The 22,211-nt window shown below is 51.7% G+C and overlaps 1 protein-coding gene across 2 annotated transcripts in view; it reads left to right on the plus strand.

The window, feature by feature from the left end:
• CDH23 (cadherin related 23) overlaps positions 1–22,211 on the plus strand; it is a 365,329-nt gene that overhangs the window by 323,989 nt on the left and 19,129 nt on the right. For both annotated transcript variants that reach the window (XM_021699647.1, XM_021699649.1), the window contains 10 exons: positions 9,077–9,298; positions 9,573–9,692; positions 10,362–10,542; positions 15,329–15,462; positions 15,915–16,124; positions 16,667–16,774; positions 17,866–17,968; positions 19,275–19,400; positions 20,138–20,341; positions 21,652–22,110. In XM_021699647.1, coding sequence (XP_021555322.1) covers positions 9,077–9,298; positions 9,573–9,692; positions 10,362–10,542; positions 15,329–15,462; positions 15,915–16,124; positions 16,667–16,774; positions 17,866–17,968; positions 19,275–19,400; positions 20,138–20,341; positions 21,652–22,110 — 1,867 coding nt within the window. The remainder of the gene's footprint in view (positions 1–9,076; positions 9,299–9,572; positions 9,693–10,361; positions 10,543–15,328; positions 15,463–15,914; positions 16,125–16,666; positions 16,775–17,865; positions 17,969–19,274; positions 19,401–20,137; positions 20,342–21,651; positions 22,111–22,211) is intronic.

The following is a 22,211-nucleotide window of genomic DNA, read 5'->3' on the forward strand; positions in this document are numbered from 1 at the left end:
AGAGAGCGAGCGCCGTGGGCTCCAGGGCCCAACCCCCCTCCCCCGCAGCGCCCCCGGGGGGCCGTGGGGGGAACTGCCTCGCCAAGGGCCCGCGGGAGGGGCTTCCCGGTGACTCACAGGGCACCGGGGCCGTCTAGGTAGGGGCGACAGCCCAAGTGTCCGCATCAGCTCCGCTCGATTCCTGCTCTCCCCCAGGCCCCTCCGGAGAGGATCGGTACGGCCGCACAGCCTGAGAAGGCCATTGCCTCGAACTCAGCAGGCTGCACGAGCACCATAGCTTGTGTCTGACCTCACCCACCAGCCTTTGAGTCCTCTGGGGGCAAGCCCTTGTCCCCAACATTCTCCAGCCCAGCCCAGGGCCTGGTAGGCGGTAGGCACTCCCAGCTGTGGAGTGAATGAGTGAATGAATGAAATCTAACTTTTGTAAAGGGCAGGCAGGTTGGAGCAGACTTGACCGTAGATCCCAGAGCCTGTAAACCTTTACGCGCGCCGCGCGCACACACACACACACACACACACACACGGCACAGGGCCAGGGATACACAACAGGCTTGGCCCATCCCCACAGATGCACGTGTGTACGCATCTGGTAGATGTCCCGTAGGAAGTCATCAGGGCTCCTCTCCGGCTAGGCCCCAGGATCACTTCCCACTTTGCACCCTCTCTAGCTCCCTGTGCCCTGGATATCCATAGGACAGTCACGCACCCCCCTCCCCAGTCCTCCACTCCTGCACCCCCACCCAGCACTGGCACCACTGGTGGGGTCTCCCGCCTCCCCTCTCCCTCAGGGCTCAACTCAAGTCCTTCCCCTTCCCCAAGGGTCCTGAGCTTCCCCACTGGGCACCCCTCCAGGCCTCACTGTTCACACTCCCTTCCGCTGTCACACCCAAGTTGCCAACCAGCTGATTTGCACCTGGGCGTACCTGCCCGCCTGAGCTAGACTGTGAACTTTGGGGGACCAGAGCCTCTGCCTGAGGATTCTGAGTCCCTGGCACAAAATTGGGCACAGAGAAGGTGTTTAAAGCACTCTTATCTGAATGGACAAACGGATAACTGAGCAAGGGGCTTCCTAAATGAAGGAATGGGGGTGGCAGTGGCTAGGGCCAGGGGTCAGGGGAAGGAGGGGCACAGCCATTGTACTGTTTACCCCAGCCTTGCTGAAGCTTCTAAGGGCTTTGATGGCCCACTAGCTGTCTTGAGCTCACACGGCCCCAGGCTGAAGGACAGAGGACAGCCAGAGTCCACCTGGGGTGGGAATCAGGGTAGTGGAACTGAATGGTAGCCAGGAATTCTGGGTTCCCCGTGGGTGACTTCGCCCTAGTCAGAGGCTCTCTGGGAGCTCTCAGTCCTCATCCTGGGACGGGAAGGCTATATAGGGGAAAGGTGGGCGTCGTGCTTTTATTACATGGCCAGTCCCCCTGAGACGGGCCAGAGACTGCCAGGACATAACTGGGTCCTTCATCATGATCCTGACCTTGTGACCCCATGTTGGGAAACAGCCCAGGGCCTTTCCTTCTGGCAAAGTGTTAGCTCTTCTACCCATAGGAGGAAGAAAGCCGATTGCAATCAGGTGGATCCTGGGCCCTCTTCCATCCGTGGCCAGCCTCTGACAGAGGTGAGGTGGGGGGTCACTGAAGGGTGAGACCCTAGAGCACCTGGCCTCTCCTAGACCACCCTTGAGACCAGACTCCCTCGGTTCCAGGGCCTAGAAGGTGGATAAAGAGAGCACGGGATTATCTATCGGGAGGGAAGCCACGGCCAGCCGTCCCCTCCTTCAGTGGGCTAGAACACCTGAGCTCCCCTCCACTTCCTTCCTCCCTGCCCCACTGCCAACTAGTGAGCCTCCTGGGTTTGCATCAGAGTGAGACACAGAGGCATTGCCCAAGGTGTGGGCATGTCCAGAAACCTGAAGCACTGTTTCCTAAGTGCCAGGGCAGGAAGGACTCAGCTGGGAGGGCCTTTGGGGCACTGACTTCCTCCTTATTCCAGAGGCCGCAGGAAGCCAGACCCACCTCTCCCTCCCATGCTCAGGCCTGGTTGCAGAGAGAAGGGGCTCTGTGGGGCAGCCCCTTCTCCCAGCCCCTACAACCTCCCTGTTGGTAAGACCAACTTCTGGGAGTCTGGGGAAGTGAGGCAGGCCAGCACCACGACTCCCTTCTGTGAGGCTGGAAAGAGCCCCTTCCCTGCAAGGTGGCACTCTTGGGCTCTACTGTCATCTCAGAGGTCTTGGGAGGACTCCATGCGGGGCTCCTGTGGGTGGTGAGTGCTCACAGCTGCATCCAGGACCATGCGGAGCCATGAAATGAACACTGGCCTTCCTAGATGGTCATCTTTTCTCCAGCATTTGAAGCATCCACCCTTTACTGACATATAATTGACGTACAATATTCTACTAGTTTCGAGTGTGTATCCTAGTGATTCAATATTTTATACATTGTGAAGTGATCCCTGGGCTAAGTCTAGTCACCATCTGTTACCATACAAAGTTATTGCAATATTATTGACTCTATCCTCTATGCTGTACTTTTCATCCCCGTGGCTTATTTATTTTGTAAGTGGAAGTTTGTACCCCTTAATCCCCTTCACCTAGTTCACCTGCCCCCCCCCCCCCTCCCCGCTCTGGTAACCAGCAATTTGTTCCTGTATCTATAAGTCTGTTTCTGTTTCATTTTGTTCTGTTTGTTCGTTTGTGTTTTTTATTCTACACGTAAATGAAGTCATACGGCATTTTTCTTTCTTTATCTGACTTATTTCACTTAGCATAATATTCTCTAGATCCATCCATGTTTTCACAATGGCAAGATTTCATTTTTTAATGGCTGAGTCATCTTCCATTATATATATATACCACATCTTCTGTATCTGTTCATCTATCAATGGACACTTGGGTTGCTTCCATAATTTGGCCATTGTAAATAATGCTGCTGTAAACATCTGGGTACACGTTTCCCTTGGAATTAGTGTTTCTGTATTTTGGGGGTAAATACCCAGTAGTGTGATTACTGGATCATACGGTAGTTCTATTTTTAACTTTTTGAGGAACCTCCATACGGTTTTCCACAGTTTGCATTCCCACCAACAAAGCACAATCGTTCCTTTTTCTCCACATCCTCACCAACACTTGTTTCGTGTGTGTGTGTGTGTTTTATTTTAGCCACTCTGACAGGTGTAAGGTGGTATCTCATCGTGGTTTTGATTTATATTTCCCTGATGATGAGTGATGTTGAGCATCTTTCCATGTGTCTGTTTTCCATCTGGATGTCTTCTTTGGAGAAATGTCCGTTCATTTCTTCTGCCCATTTTTTTTAATTGGATTATTTGTTTGGGGAGTGTTGAATTGTTTAAGTTCTTTATATATTTTGGATACTAACCCTTTATCGGATATGTCACTTGCAAATATCTTCTCCCATTCTATAGGTTGCCTTTTAGTTTTGTTGATTGTTTCTTTCCCTGTATAGAAGCTTTTTATTTTGATGTAGTCCCAATAGTTTATTTTTGGTTTCATTTTTCTTGCCACAGGAGACATATCTAGAAAACTGTTGCTACGGCCGATGTCAGAGATATTATTGCCTGTGCTCTCTGCTAGGATTTTTATGGTTTCAGGTCTCACATTTAGGTCTTTCATCCATTTTGAATTTGTTTTTGTGTTTGGTGTAAAAAAGTGGTCTAGTTTCATTCTTCTGCATGTAGCTGCCCAGTTTTCCCAGTACCATTTGTCGAAGAGATTTTTTTCCCACTGAATATTCTTTCCTGCTTTGTCGAAGACTAATCGACCATATAATTGTGGGTTTATTTCTCGGACTTCTACTCTGTTCCATTGAACTAGAACACTTGTGATTTTTCTTTTTCTTTCTTTTTTTTTTTTTTTTTGTCTTTTTGATAAGAGCCATAGTGACAGGTATAAGGTGATATCTCATTGTGGTTTTGATTTTGCATTTCCCTGATGATGAGTAATGTTGAGCATCTTTTCATGTGCCTATTGGCCGTCAGTATGTCTTCTTTAGAGAAATGTTTATCCAGGGTGCCTGGGTGGCTCAGTCATTAAGCGTCTGCCTTCAGCTCAGGTCGTGATCCCAGGGTCCTGGGATTGAGCTTTGCATCAGGCTGCCTGCTCCGCGCGAAGCCTGCTTCTCCCTCTCGCACTCCTCCTGCTTGTGTTCCCTTTCTAGCTGTCTCTCTCTGTCAAATAAATAAATAAAATCTTTTAAAAAAAATGTCTATCAAGCCCTCTGCACATTTTTTATTCGGGTTATTTGGTTGTTAAGGTGTGAGTTTTTTATATATTTTAGATATTAACCCCTTATTGGAGATATGATTTGCAATTATCTTCTCCCATTTAGTAGTTGCCTTTTTGTTTTGTTGATGGTTTGCATGCAAACTTTTTTGTTTGATGTAGTCCTGTTTGTTTATTTTAGCCTTTGTTGCCCTTGCTTCAAGGGAGTGAGCCAAAAAAAAATATTGCTAAGACTGATGTCAAAGAGCTCACTGCTTAGGTTCTCTTCTAGGAATTTTGTGGTTTCAGGTCTTACATTCAAGTCTTTAATCCATTTTAAATTTCTTCCCATTGTATATTCTTGCCTCCTTTGTCATAGATTAATTGACCATATATGCCTGAGGTTTTTTCTGGACTCTCTGTTTTATTCTATTCATCATCTGTGTGTCTGTTTTTGTGTCAGTACCACACTATTATGATTACTGTAGCTTTGTAGTACAGTTTGAAACCAGGGGTCATGATCTTCCCAGTTCTGTCCTTTTTCAAGATTGCTTTGGCTATTGGGGGTCTTTTGTGGTTTCATACAAATCTTAGGATTCTTTGTTCTAGTTCGGTGAAAAATGCCTTTGGTATTTTGATAGGGATTGCACTGAATCTGTGGATTCCTTTGGATATTACGGACATTTTAACAATATTAATTCTTACAATCCATGAGCATGGTATATCTTTCCATTTTTTGTGTGTCATCTTCAATTCCTTTCATTAATGTCTTACAGGTCTTTCACTTCCTTGGTTAAAATTATTCCCAGGTATTTTATTCTCTATGATGTAATTGTAAATGGGATTGTTTTCTTAATTTCTCTTTATGATAGCTTATTATTAGTACATAGAAACAATCAATTCATGTATGTCAATTTTGTATCCTGTGACTTTATTGAATTCATTTATTAGTTCTTTTTTTTTTTTAAGATTTTATTTATTTATTTGACAGAGAGACATAGCGAGAGAGGGAATTCAAGCAGGGGGAGTGGGAGAGGGAGAAGCAGACTTCCTGCTGAGCAGGGAACCCAATGTGGGGCTCCATCCCAGGATGCTGGGATCATGACCTGAGCTGAAGGCAGATGCTTAATGACTGAGCCACCCAGGTGCCCCTCGTTTATCAGTTCTAATAGTTTTTTGGTGGAGTTGTTAAGGTTTTCTATGTATAGTAGCATGTCATCTGCAAATAATAACAGTTTTATTTCTTCCATTCCCAATTTGGATGCCATTTATTTCTTTTTCTTGTCTGATTGCTGGGGCTAAGACTTCCAATACTATATTGAATAAAAGTGGTAAGAGTGGACATTCTTGTCTTATTTCTTTTTTTTTTTTTTAAGATTTTATTTATTTATTTGAGAGAGAGAGAATGAGAGAGAACACATGAGAGGGGGGAGGGTCAGAGGGAGAAGCAGACTCCCTGCCGAGCAGGGAGCCCGATGCGGGACTCGATCCAGGGACTCCAGGATCATGACCTGAGCCGAAAGCAGCCGCTCAACCAACTGAGCCACCCAGGTGCCCTCTTGTCTTATTTCTGATCTTAGAGAAAAAGCTTTCCGCTTTTTGACATTGATGATGCTAGCTGTGGTTTTGTTATATATGGCCTTTATTGTGATGAAGTATGTTCCTTCTATACAATTTTGTTTAGAGTTTTTATCATAAATGAGTGTTGAATTTTGTCAGATGCTCTTTTTGCATCTATTGAGATTATCATATGATTTTTATCCTTCGTTTTGCTAACATAGTGTATCAGGTTGATTGCTCTGTGGATGTCGAACCATTCTCACATCCCTGGAATAAATGCCACTTGATTGTGGTGTGTGATCCTTTTAATGTATTGTTGAATTCAGTTTGCTAATTGTTGAGGATTTTTGCATCTATGTTCACCAGGGATATTGGCCTGTAATTTTCTTTTTTCATGATGTCTTTGACTGGTTTTGTATCAGGGCAATCCCAGCCTCATAAAATAAGTTTGGAAGCATTCCTTCCTCTTCAACTTTTTAGAATAATTGAGGAGGTTAACTCCTAACTCTTCTTTAAATATTTGGCAGAATTTACCTGCAAAGCTGTCTGGTGCTGGACTTTTGTTTTGGGAGGAGTTTTAAAATTACTGATTAAATTTTATTACTTGTAATCAGTCTATTCCGATTTTCTGTTTCTTCATAATTCCATCTCAAAAGGTTACATTTCCTACTTTTTAGTTTCATTGACCTTGCTATTGTTTTTTAAGTCTCTGCTTATTGCCACTCTGGTCTTTATTTCTTCCTTTTACTAACTTTGGGCTTTGATTGTTCTTTTTCTAGTCCCTTTAGGTATAAAGTTAAATTGTTTATTTGGGATTTTCTCTTGTTTCTTGAGGTACACCTGTATAACTATGAACTTTCCTCTTAGAACTGTTTTTGCTTTCTCCCACAGATTTTAGAAAGTTGTATTTTCATTTTCATTCATCTCAAGGTATTTATTTTCCCTTTGATTTCTGCATGGACCCATTGTTGTTTAGTAACATGTTGTTTAGCCTTTACGTATTTGTGTTTTTTTAAAGTTTTCTTCTTGTAATTGATTTCTGGTTTCATACGCTCATGGTCAGAAAAGATGCTTGATGTGATTTCAGTCTTCTTGAATTAAGACTTGTTTTGTGGCCTAACATGTGATCTATCCTGGAGAATGATCCATGTGCACTTAAAAAGAATGTGTATTCTGTAGTTTGGGGATGAAATGTTCTGTATATACCTATTAAGTCCATCGGGTCTAATGTGTAGTTTAAGGCCAATATCTCCTTATTGATTTTCTGTCTGGATGACCTATCCATTGATGTAAGTGGGCATTGAAGTCCTCTACTATTATTGTATTACTGTCCATTTTTTAAAATCCCTATGAGCTTTCATAGATAACATGAGAGATTTTGAAGATATTTCCTTCTTAAGACAGACACTCCAGAGTATTCCTCAGACTTTGTGCAAGTTCCCTCTCTGGTAGAAAAGTTTGAGCAATGTTAAAATAATGCATTTCCCCTCTCTGTGTGATTATTGTTTTTATAAAGATTCATTGAGATTCTAAGACCCAGAAGAATGCCTCCCTGATGGTGGGATTTAGTCCACGTGACTGATGACAGCAGACCAGAACTCCAGAATATTTGAGCTGGAAGGAACTGTAGATATCAAGTCAGGTTCTTTATTAACAGAAAAGGTCCAAAAAAGGAAATGGGATATGCCCAAGGTCACAGAGCTCCATCTCAAGGGTGCCAACCCTACCTGCTTTGGAAACAACTCTAGCAACCACCTAACACCCACCCCTCCAAGATCCACAGCTGCAGCTCAGTGGACTCATTGCCTCCTCAGGGGCAATGAAAATCTTCTTGGGTCTAGGTCTGCTGCCCACCTGTCCCTCCACAGGTGGTTCTAGAGCCACCCAAGGTGGGTTCCAAAGCCCCAGGAAAAAGAGGTGCACAAGCTGTCTACATCCAGCTTTTTGTATCATTTGCTTTCTGTTCTGTGGCCTTGGCAATGGTCTAGTCATATTCTCTCTACCCAGACATCTTTGCAGTTATTATAACCTTATTATCTTATATTAGTCACTAATCATAGCTTGTATTAGTCAAGGTCCCAGCAGGAAACAGATGGCACACTCAGGGCTCAACTGAAGAGAGTTTAATGGGGGGACTGTTTACAGAGGGCTGGTGAAGCACCAATAGACTAGCAACTGCAGGAAGCCATTACCACCCACACATCCAAAAGGACAATAAGAGGAAGTGAGTTGCATGAGCCCAGTGGGAGCTGGAGTCATGGGAGAAGGGCCACCCAGCAGGAAAAACACAGCCACTGGCAGAACTACAGGGAGGAAAGGAAGGAATGTGGAAGAAATGCCCCACCTCTCTTTCTTCCCTCCTCCTGGCTTCTGCCAGGACCTCCTGTTGGTGAAACCCATCTGGAAGCCAGATGGCAAGGGAGCCCAGATGAGATGGCCCACAGGGGATGTCCTCCCAGGTGGAGAAGCAGAGAATGGAAGGGGGGCAGCGCGAGGGACAGAGAATATCAGCATGTGACTAATTTCCTTCTCTCATTTATCTACTCTGCTCGCAAAATGCCACATCTGTCATCTCTCTATGGTTCTTGAGTGCCGATCACTGAGTTCCAACTGGCTGGACATTCCATGTGGTCTGATTAGACCAAGTATCAGCCAGGAATGGCCAATTGCAGGAGAATATGTTGCAGAAAATGTTGTTGCAGTGAAGTCATGTTCTGTAAGCTTTATTCTTCATGGTTCAACAAATTCTGCCCATTTAAGTGCCCGAAACCCAATGTCTTCCCTTTTAAAAATGCTGAAAATGGGTATTTCTTCATTTACATGAACAGTGGGTGAAGCTTAATACTGTGTTGGACTGAGAACATCACATTCATGCCTTTGGTGATCTGGCAGGAGGCCCAGGGTCAGTAAGGCCCCAGCCCAACCAAAGCTGTCGCTGGGGGTGGTTACTAGGGTTCATCTCATACGCTAATTTGAATCGCTAGGTCGCTGTGCTGACAAGGATCATGAGGCTGTTTCTAGCCTCAGCAGTGCCACGATTGATTAGTGATGTCTGCCATGGACACAGACAAAGCTATGGTGGTGCCATCTTGGACCTAAACTGTTACCTAGCTTGGCTTTTGGAGGAACCTCTCTGATTTCCTCCTCTACCAGCCTGTGACTTCCTACCCTCTCATTCTTCTTTCTTTCTCTCACCATATTGGATCATTCTAAGTGATCCCAGCCTAGGAGACTATCCAGCCAGGTCCACCTCGACCCCTCTAGCTAGCTGACCAAGGAACCTGACCACACTCTTCTTCACAGGCCACCACTCACGTGTACGTGACCATCGTGGATGAGAACGATAATGCACCAGTGTTCCAGCAGCCCCACTACGAGATCTTACTGGATGAGGGCCCAGACACAATCAACACTAGCCTCATCACCATCCAGGCGCTAGACCTGGACGAAGGGCCCAATGGCACAGTAAACTATGCCATTGTTGCAGGCAATATCATCAACACCTTCCGTATCGACAGACACACGGTCAGCAGCTGATGGTGGGGTTTAGGAGGAGGCTCAGGTGGCTAAGGGGATTGGAAGGGACCTCAATGACATCATGGGAGGTGGGAGCAGAGCAAAGATGGAGTCTGGGAGGAAAGTGTGGGGGCAGCCAGTGCAGAAGGAAGCAAAGCTTGTGGGACGGCAACAGGGGCTCCCCATCATGGCCGGGATGTCAGAGCACGCTTCCTGGGGTGGCCTGAGGTGCCCCAGACCCACCACCCATCGATCCACCCTTGTCCCCTCTGTTATCCCCCAGGGCGTCATCACTGCTGCCAAGGAGCTGGACTATGAGATTAGCCATGGCCACTACACTCTGATCGTCACTGCCACGGACCAGTGCCCGATCTTGTCTCAGCGCCTCACCTCTACCACCACGGTGGGTGGGTGGGACATAGCCTCAACGTGGGGGAGGACAGGGCCCAGAAAGCTCTAATGGGGAAGGGGAAAAGGGAAGATTGTCCAGGAGAAACACCTAAATCTGAGAGCCCTGTCCTGGTCTTGGCAACTCAGCCAAATTTGCTGTGTGACTTTGAGGAGGTTACTGAACTTCTCTGCATGGCTGCATCTGTCAGACAGATGATGACACCTGCCTTCCTCCCCTTCATGGGAAGAGCACAAACTCTGGTCAAACCAACAGAAGCTTATACCCCTGCTCTTCGGCTCCCTAGCTGTGTGACTCTAGGTGAGTCATTTAGCCTGCCTGAGCTGCGCTTTCCGCCTCCATGAAACGGAGATAGTAGAGACTTGTCAGGGCGTGGGCAGAGCGGATGAGACCATGGGAAATGACCATAGTGGGGCAATAAATAGAAATATGTAGCATTATTATGAACAATACGACGATTATGCCCATAAAAAGGCTTTGACAATGACAGTAACTTATCCATAGGCATAGCTTAAAAGCCCCCCCAACCAACCATGATCCCTGAGGATTCTTGCATCAGCCCCCTGAGACAGGATTATCAGACCCACTTTACAGATGAGGGAACTGGGCTCAGCACAGGGCTAGCCGGGATGCAGCCCCAGCTATGCTTGTCCACCATCTCAGGCACTTGTGAACGTGAATGACATCAATGACAATGTGCCCACCTTTCCCCGAGACTACGAGGGGCCGTTTGATGTCACCGAGGGCCAGCCGGGGCCCCGAGTGTGGACCTTCCTGGCCCACGACCAGGACTCAGGCCCCAACGGGCAGGTGGAATACAGCATCGTGGATGGAGACCCTCTGGGTGAGTGGGGCCTGAGCCAGGCATGGAGGGCAGAACAACCTGGGGGCCTCTGCCCCACCCCACTTAGGAGTCGTGGCCTTGCGCTCTCTGGGCCTCAGTTTCCCCACCCACAAGATGATGGAAATACTCTTCTCCCCACCCCTTCTTCACAGGGATATGTGAGAACATTCTGAAATCTGAGACTGGTAGCCTTGGAAGGGTCAGAGACCCCTTTGAGAATCAGATAGAAAATGCCCCTGCCTCATACCCAGAGGAAAGACTCCAGGGCGGAGGGAGGATGAATATCCTTGCCCCAAACCTTCAGGAACCCCCAGATGCATTCAGCACCCAGATTTTTCCACACAACTTGTTACCATGAATAGGCTTCACAGCTACCTCGGTGCTTGTCCTCAGGTGAAGAGCAGGGCTGGCCCTGGCCACAGCAGTTCCTCAAGTCAGTTTCTACTCATTTCTCCAGAGTCAGAATTTCAAACTCAAAGGCCTGCCAGTGTCAGGCCGGGGACACACATGGGGGAAGGGGTCCAGGCAAGACAGTAGGGAGTAGTGGGGGCTGTGATGGTCACGCTCAGCTCTGGCCAGTGTGGCTGTGTCAACATGCAGGCCCACAGGGGCGAGGTCTTCCCACCTTAAAGACAAAAGCTAGAAATCCAAATCTTTGTGAAACATCCTGATTTTCAATTGACCAGTTGATCATTCAATAAATATTTATTGAGCACCTACCATATGCCAATCATATTCCAGGTGCTGAGGATGCGGGATGGTACAAAACAGACACGCGTTCCAGTGGGAAGACACAGGCGAGGAACCTAGGTGGCTGAGGAGATAACTTAGTATGTTGGGAGGTGCTAAGTGTTATGGAGAAACATAAAGCCAAGAGATGGGACATGCCAGGCGAAAGCTGCAGTTCTGGATAGGGTGCTCAGGGAGGAGGTGACATTTGAGCAAAGACCTGAAGGAAGGAGGAGGGGGTCACGTGGACATCTGGGGAAGACCATTCCAGGCAGAGGGAACAGCAAGTGCAAAGGCCCTGAGGCCAGACACGCCTGGCATGTTCACATGTGTGAACGCCAGTGGCTGGTGTGAAGTCGAGCGAGCGGAGGAGCAGGAAGGGATGAGGTCAGAGAGGTAGTAGCTCCAGATGTTCTTGGGCCTTGCTGACCATGATGAGGACACGGCTTTGGGTCCGAGTGATCTGGGAACCATAGGAGGGCTTGGAGCACAGGAGGCACACAATTGGGCTTAGCTGTTACCAGGGCCACTCCTGATTCCCGTGCTCAGAACAGACCGTCGAGGTTAAGGAGTGGGAGCAGGGGGACCACAGGAGCCTGTTGCAGTCACTCAGGCTACAGATGGTGTAGCTGGAACCAGGCTGCTCGCACCAGAGGTGGTGACGGTGAAGTAGACAGAGCTCTGGTATATCTCAGAGCTGGAACCAACAGGATGTGCTGACTTATTAGATGTGGAGAAAGTCTAAGATGACACCAGGCTTTCGGTCTGAGCAACTGGAGAGAGAGGGCATGACCGTCTGCTTGTGGGGAGGCTGCAGCAGGAGCAGGTGTGGGGGATGAGGGGGGCTATGAGATGTCAGGTGGGGCTTAGATGCACAAGCCAGGGGTTCAGGAGGGAAGTCTCTGCTGGAGGCAGGTACCTGGGAGCTGTCAGCACAGAGATATGCAAAGCCACGAGATGCAAGGCCCGCACTGGGGAAGAAGACAGACGAGAGCTCCAAGGGTAGAATCCGCCATCAGGAGGCTAAAATTCCACTTCTGTAGGGCAAGACTTGGAACCCCTGCTACCCTGAGCTTGCAGGAGGTCACTCCATTCTGACAGGCCACCCTTTCATGTCCCAAAAGTCCCTTCTCTGGCCAAGCCCTGTGTCTTCCTTTCCCAAAACCAGCACAGTGAGGGACTTTCTCTGTTATTCTCACAACCATAGAGGCCTTATCATTGCATGGGAGTTCCAGCGCCTGTTCGGGAGGCTGCCGAAGCTTCACTGAGGGGCGTCTGCTGGGCAAGCGGCTGAGCCCCTTCCTAGCAAGAGGCCCTCACTGCACCCAGCTTTGGGGTACAGGGCTCACACCTGTATCGGAACAAACTGTAGACGGTTCCATACCATGGATTTTTGGAGCCTGAGCCAAACCTCCCAGTTAAATTGACACATGATCACGGTCAGCCATAGGAATTAAGGGTCATGTGGGGTGTCCCAGGAGACTGAGAGGCACCCCCCCCCCGCCTGGCGGAGTAAGAGAAGCTTGGAGTCCCCTTCCCCTAGGAAGGAAGAGCCCAAAGATAACTTCAGGATCACAGAGCACTGCCCCATTTCAGGATAGACAAGGGAAGGCTGGGGGGGGGGGAGGGAGGGGTAACCTGGGGGCATGGCTGAATGGCTCCCACAAGGCACAGCGTCCACTCCCCGCAGCGCCTCCTACCTGCAGGTTCAGTGACACCACGGTGGTAACTTGAAAACCTGACATGCTACGCATCAGGATGGTTTTCTGTGGAGAGCCGGCTGGGTGACACACGGAAGGGAGAGGCACATGCCCTGGGCCACCCAGCTCCCAGCACTGCAGCCTGAGCCTGGAGGGGCTCCTGTGGCTGGGGAGACATCAGAGACGACAGGGTTCTCACGAGCCCCACCAGGCTCTGCAGAGGACATACGTGGTCAAGCAATAGCTGGGAAACAGGCCCTATCCCCTGGAGCCCCTCCCGCTAACCTTGGCCTTCTCGGGACCTCCAGCTGTCCCTTCCAGTCAAGTCCGCTCCATCCATCCTCATCCTCCCTGAAAGCCCCCACTTCCTTCAGAGGACTGCCTGGGCTTCCTTTCCGGGTCCCTCTAATGACACCAAGACCTGCCATGGGTCCAGCACACATGACGTCGACCAGGCCTTGTCCGGTCCCAGCGCCACCATGCAATGGTACCTCTTTATTGGCCCATTTTCCATATGAGGACATCGAGGCAAAGCTCAGTCACATGCCCACGGGCACATGGGAGTGAAGTCAGGATGCAGATGGAAAGCCTCTGTATTTAACCCCTGTCTCCAAAAGGAGTAGAATGCTGGGGAGTTCCCTGGGGGCAAGCTGCCGAGAATAATGAGTCCTGGAGTCCTTGGCCTGTCCACCTCCCCAATCTGCGGTCCTTGAGCTGATCTCATGGGGGTCTAGCTTGGGCCCAGTCCCCCAGAGCCTTAGGCCTGGCCTTCTGAGCTCTCAGAACCCTTTTCCTTCCTTCGAGAGGGTGGCTGGCTTTGGAGAAAGGGTCGGAGGCCATCTGTTCACACATGGTCAGGGGCCCAGGTAGGGCTGGGAAACCCCGAGAAAGGGAATCCCCAACTCTTGTGAGACCTTGGAGTGTCAGGCTCAGGAAATCCTGCTTCCGACAGCTTCCACCCCCCTGGGAGGGTGTGGCATGTGAGGCTGTGGGTGGTGGGGGGCACAGAAGGGCTGTTCGGGAGTCAGGGCAGCAACGGCAGGGGACAGGGATGGTGAGGTAGGATGGGAAGGAGCAGGCAGAGGGAATTGTTGGCAGTTAGAGCCCCCATCCTTGCCGTGCCCCTGTGTGCTGTGTGTCCACGAGCAAGTCAGTGCCCCACCCTGGGCCTTTCCCCCAGGTGTCAGAGGAAAAGTGAAGGAAGTCTTTTCTCTCTGTCCCCAGTTCCTGGGGCATGCATAGAGGCAGCCCCCCTTCCTCACATCCACCCCACCTCCCTCACTCCCCTTCCCTGCCCTTCTCCTACCCACCCGGGCTCCCATCTGCTCCCCTCTGCCCTTCCCCTCCACCCGCTCCCTGTGCTCAGCCTTCTCTCCCAAACCTCCCGCCCTGGTCCACTCTGATCAGGTGTCTAGAAAGACCACCGTTCCATGGATGCAGTAGGCTGAGGCCCAGAGCTCTGGATTTGAATACTGGTTCTGAAATGAACTTGCTGTGGGAGCTCAGACAAGGTGTCACCCTTCTCCGGACTCTCGATTCATTTTCCAAAGGACACGAGGGCCTGGGTGGTCTCTGAGGTCCCTTCCAGGCCAGTCTGAGAATCTGAGGTTCTTGCTGTAGACACTCTCATACATCCGGCCCCCTCGGCCAGGCCGAAACGAGGACTGAAGCCAAAGGGCCAGCTGAGGGCTTTCCAAAACATCAAAGACAAGAAGTCAGGTCTGACGAGAGGCCAAGAGGTGGCCCCGGGCCTGGCAGAACCCTGTTGACAGACCAGCTGTGGCTCAAGACCAGGGCTGTATGGAGGGCAGCTGGGGGCTTCCCTGCCCTCAGTCACTTCCGCTCTGTCCTGCCCTGTGCATCACCACTAGCAAGCCGTCCCTTGGGAGTAAGCTTTGCCCTTTCCCCGTTTTCCAAGACGTGGTATCTGGAAGGGGTTGTACATCACCAAGTACCCGAGACCTTCATTAATCATTTTCTGATCAAGAGTGGTGAGAGGATGCTTGTGTAGAAAGGGGCCCCCACTTTTTTCGACATAACCGTCTTACTTAGGGTCAGTCCCTGTCCTGCGTGTGGCCCAGGGAAGGGAACTGAACCGGTGTCTCAGGCACGCTGGGGTAGAAGCGGGCCCATGAGCACCTGCAGCCCAAGCAGCTCTCTGTCCCCCTCACTCCCGCCCTGCCCAGCCCTTGGCAGGCTCCCTGAGGATCTGAAGCTGGGGGCACGGGAGGCCCCGCACCCAGCTGTCCCCCACCCCTGGTGAGTAAGGCTCGCTAGAGGAAGCAGGGAGAGGCCAGGGCTTTCCACAGCTCCTGGCCATTCCCAGCTCACTCCAGCCTCCCCTGGGCAACACCCAGGGGAATTTGTGATCTCTCCTGTGGAGGGGGTGCTGCGGGTCCGGAAGGATGTGGAGCTGGACCGGGAGACCATTGCCTTTTACAACCTGACCATCTGTGCCCGCGACAGGGGGGTGCCTCCTCTCAGCTCCACGGTGAGTCTAGGGGCTCCCCTCACTGCCCACCTCAACTCTCCATAGAGGTTCCTATTAATATGCCCACCCTTGTGCCCAGAGAGGCCCCAGGCTGACCTGGAGCCAGTCCAGACCCGCAGAGCCCCTAACAGGCTGGCCAGTGCCTCTCGGGGCTCACTGGGGCCTGGCGGTCATGGCCATTCAGAGCTCTCCCCACCCAGACAGCCAGGCCTCCGCACCTGTCACTCTGCCGTTTCCCCCCTGCCCTCTGCCCGGCTCTGCCCCTTTGCCCTTTCGGCTTGCTTCTTATCCTCATTTTCATCTTCATGCCTTTTTTATTATCCTTGTCTTCCTCTTCCTCTTCCTTCTCCATGGCCGCCTGCGCCTTTCCTTCGTCCATCACTGCCCCGCCCCCTCGCTCGCCTGCCCCATCTCGCGCCCATCACTTCCTCCTCTTCCCCAACACGCCCCAGATGCTGGTGGGGATTCGGGTGCTGGACATCAATGACAATGACCCTGTGCTGCTGAACCTGCCCATGAACATCACCATCAGTGAGAATAGCCCCGTCTCCAGCTTCGTCGCCCGTGTCCTGGCCAGTGACGCCGACAGTGGCTGCAACGCGCTCCTCACCTTCAACATCACCGCAGGCAACCGAGAGCGGGCCTTCTCCATCAACGCCACGGTAGGGAGGCCCCCAGGGTTCCTTCTCGACAGGAGGGCCCAGCCCTAGAGGCTTTCTGCTCTGCTGTCTGGGCGTCTTCAGGTTCAATTTCCTCCTCAAGCCTCCGTCCTCTGCTGGGACAGGGGAGTCTCTGGGTCGTGTGGAATCTTGGATTTCCAGCTGAGCCATCTCTGGGGTCCCCGTCACCCCCAAGGCTTGCCATGTGCAGAGATGGGGCTGGAGCCTCAGTTCCATTTGGTTTATTACCAAGATGCACCAGGAAGTCCTCATTGTCCTCTTGGAGTATTACCAGCTTCTAGCACCACGGGGTTCTCAGGGGGCCCACCCGTCTCCAAGAGCAAGACCCAGGCATTGGTGGGTCTCTCTTGCCCTGGCAAGACCCCGCCAGCCCATGATGGCCTTCTAGACCATATCTGTGGCAATCTGGGGAGAGAATTCACAGCTGCTCCTGGAGCTGCAGGCAAAGCAGTTGGGCATCTGTGGACCAGAGCCTAAAATGGGGGCCAGGTCGCTGCTCAGCTCACGAGCCCTCCACATCCCAGACAGGGGTCATCACCGTGAACCGGCCACTGGACCGCGAGCGGGTCCCAGAGTACAAGCTGACCATTTCCGTGAAGGACAACCCGGAGAACCCACGCATAGCCAGGAGGGTGAGGCCGGGGTACACGGGGGAGCAGGGCTGCATGCTGGAGGTGGCAGGCAGCATGCCGGGGGGCTAGATGCTCAGGTGTCCAAGTGAGCCCGTGCCGGGTTCAAATCCCAGTTCTACCTGGCATTGGGTGTGTGGCTTTGACAGGCAGATTTCTCTCCTACCCCATTTTCCTTCTCTTCTGCAAAATGAAGACTATCCCTACCCCAAAGTTGTGGAAGGGACTAGAAGGAGCCAATATCTATACAGTCATCAGCACTGTGCCTGGCACGTGGCAAACACTCAATGAACACCAGCTATCCTCTTTTCTCCCAAACCACTGATCCTTGGGCACACACCACCCATCACCATCCCCTTGCTCGCCTGCCCCATCTCGCGCCCATCACTTCCTCCTCTTCCCCAACGCACCCCAGATGCTGGTGGGGATTCGGGTGCTGGACATCAATGACAATGACCCTGTGCTGCTGAACCTGCCCATGAACAGCAGCATTGAGTGGGGGGAGATGGGAAGCTGGGAGGCTGGACCCCCCACCCCCTGCTGCTACCTCGCCCTGTGGTTTTGAATAACCACCCCACCTCTGGGCCTTGGTTTGCTCAGCTCTGCAACAAAGATAGCATCCAGGGGTATGGAGAGGTTCTAAGATAAGGACCCTACTGTGGTTTTTGAAAGGCACAAGGTACAGCACTGGGGGAGAGTTTGGCTGGGCCCAGACTGGGGTATCTGGCAGACCTGCAGGGTCTGAAAACCAAGAGTCATCTTCCTGCCTGAATTCCTTCCTTACCAGGAGATGGAACGTGATTAAATGCCAATTGCGTCCACCCTGTTCACTTCACAATACCTCTGTGAAGGAGTTAGGATTCCCATTTGCCAGACTGGAAAACTGAGGCCCGGATAGGGGAAACGATTTGCCCAAGGCCGCCAAGTGAGCTGCTAGCACAGCAGGGACTTGAACCCCGGTCTCTGGACCCTGAGTGTGGGCTTTTTAATCCTCTACCTCTGCGCCTCAACCCCCCACCTACCAACCCTCCTCCCACTGGAACATTTTGCTAGAACATGGCCTACAACCTAACCCTCCCTTGTGCCTCCCTCAGGATTTTGACTTGCTGCTGATCTTTCTGGCAGACGAGAATGACAACCATCCCCTCTTTACTGAGAGCACCTACCAGGCAGAGGTGATGGAGAACGCTCCCGCTGGTAGGTGCCAGACCCACCTGGGAGTTCCTGCTGCTGAGGCACCACCTGGGCCCCAGATGCCTGAGGACCTCCCTTGCGCTTGATAGGGGCCCGGCTGAAGGCTGGCTGGGGAGGCAGCCTCACCGCATGGCTGACCAGAGCCCCCGCAGGTGCAAAGGGTGTGGAGGGGAGGAAGGGGCACCGCTCTTGAGGGGCTGGTGGGCCCCGGGTTGCCACACCTCTTGGGGGCCAACCAAAGAGGCCATAGATCTGCTTGGAAAAGACAGCTGTGGTCATTGGTTCCCAAAGTGGTCTGAAAGCCGCCCCATTACCCCCCCCAAGAGGGACAATTAAGGCGTGAAGACTACCCAGGAAAGGGGTAAGCTCACCCCTCCCTGCTCCCTCACCCCAGGAACACGGGCATCCTAGAGGCTTCTGGAAGCTCAGGGAGCACATATAATCAGAGGAGGGGGGCCAAGGGGCCCCAGGTAGGCCAGTCTAGCCCCTTCCCTGCACAAGTACACTGACCAGCCTCACCCTGTTCAGAGGAACAGACTCTCCTTTTTACCGTGCCGCTGGGGAGGCCCCCCTCACCCCTCCTCCAGCCTCCCCAGCCCCAGAAGCTTGGGTTCTAACACAGAAAGACATGAGCCACGATGCTCCTTGTCTCTGGCTGGACATTCCCCCTCCACCTCTTAATCCCGCCTGTGTATGCATGCTAGTACGTGCCCGTGTAAGGCATCGGTGTGGGCTTGCTCGTGCGCACAGACACACACATAGGTACCCATGTGCAAACGTGCCCACTTGGAGCGGCAGACAGGGGCCCAAGCACGGGGAACCCTGGCCTGCCAGCACTCCCGGGTGTGTGCTCACGACTGTGACCACGGAGTCCTGAACACATGCGGGGATCACATATTCCTAGCCGGGTACAGCCAGGCCCCTATAAAGAGCATCTTGAACACACCCGTGTGGACAGACTGGGCTGGATGTGCATAGCTAGACAGTGCCCACACACTCAGGGAGCCCCCGACCCTCCCACGGAGTGACCCTCAAAGGCTGCTGGGAAGGCAGGCGCGCTCCAGGCAGGCCAGAAGGGCTTGCTCACCGTTGTTGTGTTTTCTCCCCAGCAGGGCTTTGAGGCTGCTCCCCAGGCTTCTGCGTCAGTCTGCCAAGGCTGCCGCAGCCCGGCCCAGGGCTTCCCCACCCTGTCCACCTCACCTCCCTCCCTCTCATCCATCGTCAGCCATGGCTCACCGGGGCCGGGGTGGGGGAGGGGGCGGGCGGGGGCCAGGTCGGCCCCGCAGTGACCCCTCTCCCCCTGGCCCAGGGACCCCCCTCACGGTGCTCAACGGGCCCATCCTGGCCCTGGACGCAGACCTGGACATCTATGCCGTGGTGACCTACAAGCTGCTGGGCTCCCAGAGTGGTCTCTTCGACATCGACCACCACTCCGGTGAGGGCTCTGTGCCACCCCAGCTCTCCCAGCCTGGCTCCAGGGCTTCCTGCTGGGGTGGGAGTGACCCACCGCTAGATCTAGGGCCTCCCTTCTCATGCTAGATCCAGGCTCTCCGGGGGGACCCCATTCCTCATAAGGCCCATTTTGCAGCTGGACTAAGCCCCCTGGGGCCGGGCAGGAGGAACCAGCAGGAGGCTTGGAGCCAACCCAAGGGACCTGCTGGTGCATAAGCTCTCAGCCTAGGCAATGAGCCCCCAAACCCGCTCCCTCCATCTGCTCATGCCCCGGGCAGAGGCTCAGGCCTCTAGTCCACCAGAAGCAGCCAAAGGTCTGTCCTCAAACCACATCCAAAGTTCCCCAGAGACCGTGTCCCATCAGTCCGGTCCTGGACAGGAGGCCAGCTTGGTGACAGGTGACAACAGGAAGGGATATGCTGGTGAGCAGGTCAGTGCTCCTCCCTGGGTCCCTCGTCCTAGGCAAGACTCTGGAGCACTGCAGAGGGTACCTGGGGAGAGGCTCATCACAGGAAATTGGCCGCTGGGGGCCCTCCCTAAACGCTGCTTGTTGAGCCTTCAGGGAAGAAAATCCAGTGATTGTCTTCCCCGCTCCACTTTCGTCTCTTTCCCCTATCACGCCCCTGCCTCTCTCTATCCCCTCCTGGCTGGCTCTTGCCCCGTCTCCCCACTGTATCCCCTTTCCTTTGTGTCTCCTCGGCTGGTGGTGCCGGGTGCCAGGCGTGGTGACAGTGAGGTTCGGTGTCATCATTGACCGGGAGGCCTTCTCACCCCCGGTCCTGGAGCTGCTACTGTTGGCTGAGGATATTGGACTCCTCAATGGCACAGCCGACCTGCTGGTCACCGTCCTGGATGACAATGACAACTGGCCCACCTTCAGCCCTCCCACCCTCACAGTCCACCTGCTAGAAAACTGCCCACCAGGTAAGCAGGGCCCAGGCCGGACCTGCTTGCTGGTCCATGGGGATTGGAGCCTCACAGGTTGGAGGCAGAATTCACCCAGTGGGGAGAAAGAAGGGCGGCAGGGCGGGCAGAGAGAGCACTGGAGAGGGGGGGTCAGAAAAACCAGGCGGCCCTCACCACCCTGCTCTGATCCACAGTGTTTGTCTGGAAAATGAGCTTATTAAGATATGTTCCATCCATGTCCCTGGACGGAAAGACTGTTTTAAAGTCAAAATAGGATGAATGTGATTGCCATCAAAATCAAATATGATTTGGAGGGTATATTTGATTCTAAAGGTCAGCTGGAAGAGTAAGAACATTCTGAGATAGAAGTATAAATAAGGTAGATTTGCCTTAATTGCCCCTCTTGGGGGGGGTAATGGGGCGGCTTTCAGACTACTTTGGGAACCAACATGGTAACATGTTACAGAACTGTAGTATTTACGACCACATGATAGGAGCACAAGACTCTGGGACAAAGTAACCCAGGAACAGATACTGGTAAATTAAGGAAAGTAATATTATGTGATTAAAGAAACAACGAAGGGGGGCCTGGCTGGCTCAGTAGGTGGAGTGTGGACTCTTATTCTCGGGGTTGTGAGTTCGAGCCCCACATTAGGCATAGAGAGCACTTAAAATCCTTTTTTTTAAAAAAAAAAAAAAGGAAACAATGAAATCAGTTGTGAAAACTAATTACTGTGCAAAATATCTATTAATATTCAGTGCAGATTCTCACCCCATATCAGACACTAAAATGAAACCTAAAGACGTTCTAGAGAAAATACAAAAGAACAGAAACATTTACAAACAAAAGAAAAAACTTCAGGTGACTGTTTCTCTGATTTCTGGTAAAGAGGTTCTAAGCATATGAGAAACAAAACTCAAAAAAGGAAAACTATTAAATTTTGGTGCATACTAAGTTAAATTTCTTTACACCAAACAATAGCAACCAATATTGAAAGGCAAACAAACTGAGAAAATGGTATCTGTCCCCAGTTATCATAATTACATAGTTTGCATAAGTTGACAGATAAGTGGACAAAGGTCAAAAGCAGACAATATGCAGAAGATATTACTAATCATTAAATTAGTAAAGATTTTTCAATCTCTCAAATAATCCTGAAATGTGAAATAAAATGAGAGTTACCTACAAAGTTGCAAACATGCTAAAAGATAACCACGGGCAAAACTGGCAAGATGGGGCCCTTAGGAACCACCAACAAATGTATCCTGATATAAGGTTTTTGGAAGAGGCCACTGTGCTCAGCCACTCCCCATTCCCGCCCCCATAGGATTCTCAGTCCTTCAGGTCACAGCCACGGACAAGGACAGTGGCCTCAATGGGGAGCTGATCTACCGAATAGAAGCGGGGGCTCAGGACCGCTTCCTCATCCACCCAGTCACTGGGGTCATCCGTGTCGCCAATGCCACCATCGACAGGGAGGAGCAGGAATCCTACAGGCTGACAGTGGTGGCCACCGATAGGGGCACCATCCCTCTCTCCGGCACGGCCATCATCACTATCCTTATCGACGACATCAATGACTCCCGCCCGGAGTTCCTCAACCCCATCCAGACGGTGAGCGTGCTGGAGTCGGCTGAGCCAGGCACGGTCATTGCCAACATCACTGCCGTTGACCGCGACCTCAACCCAAAGCTGGAATACCACATCATCGGCATCGTGGCCAAGGACGACACTGACCGCCTGGTGCCCGGCCAGGAGGATGCCTTTGCTGTGAATATCAACACAGGTACAAGGGCCTGCTCCCCTTCCACCTCACTCCTGACCCCCTGCCCCAGCCTCTTTGCCCTCTGCTGTCTTCCTGATCCTCCCTTCTTTCTGTTCCTCCCC

Source organism: Neomonachus schauinslandi, chromosome 6 (genome assembly GCF_002201575.2).
Source record: "Neomonachus schauinslandi chromosome 6, ASM220157v2, whole genome shotgun sequence".
NCBI classification, from domain to species: domain Eukaryota; kingdom Metazoa; phylum Chordata; class Mammalia; order Carnivora; family Phocidae; genus Neomonachus; species Neomonachus schauinslandi.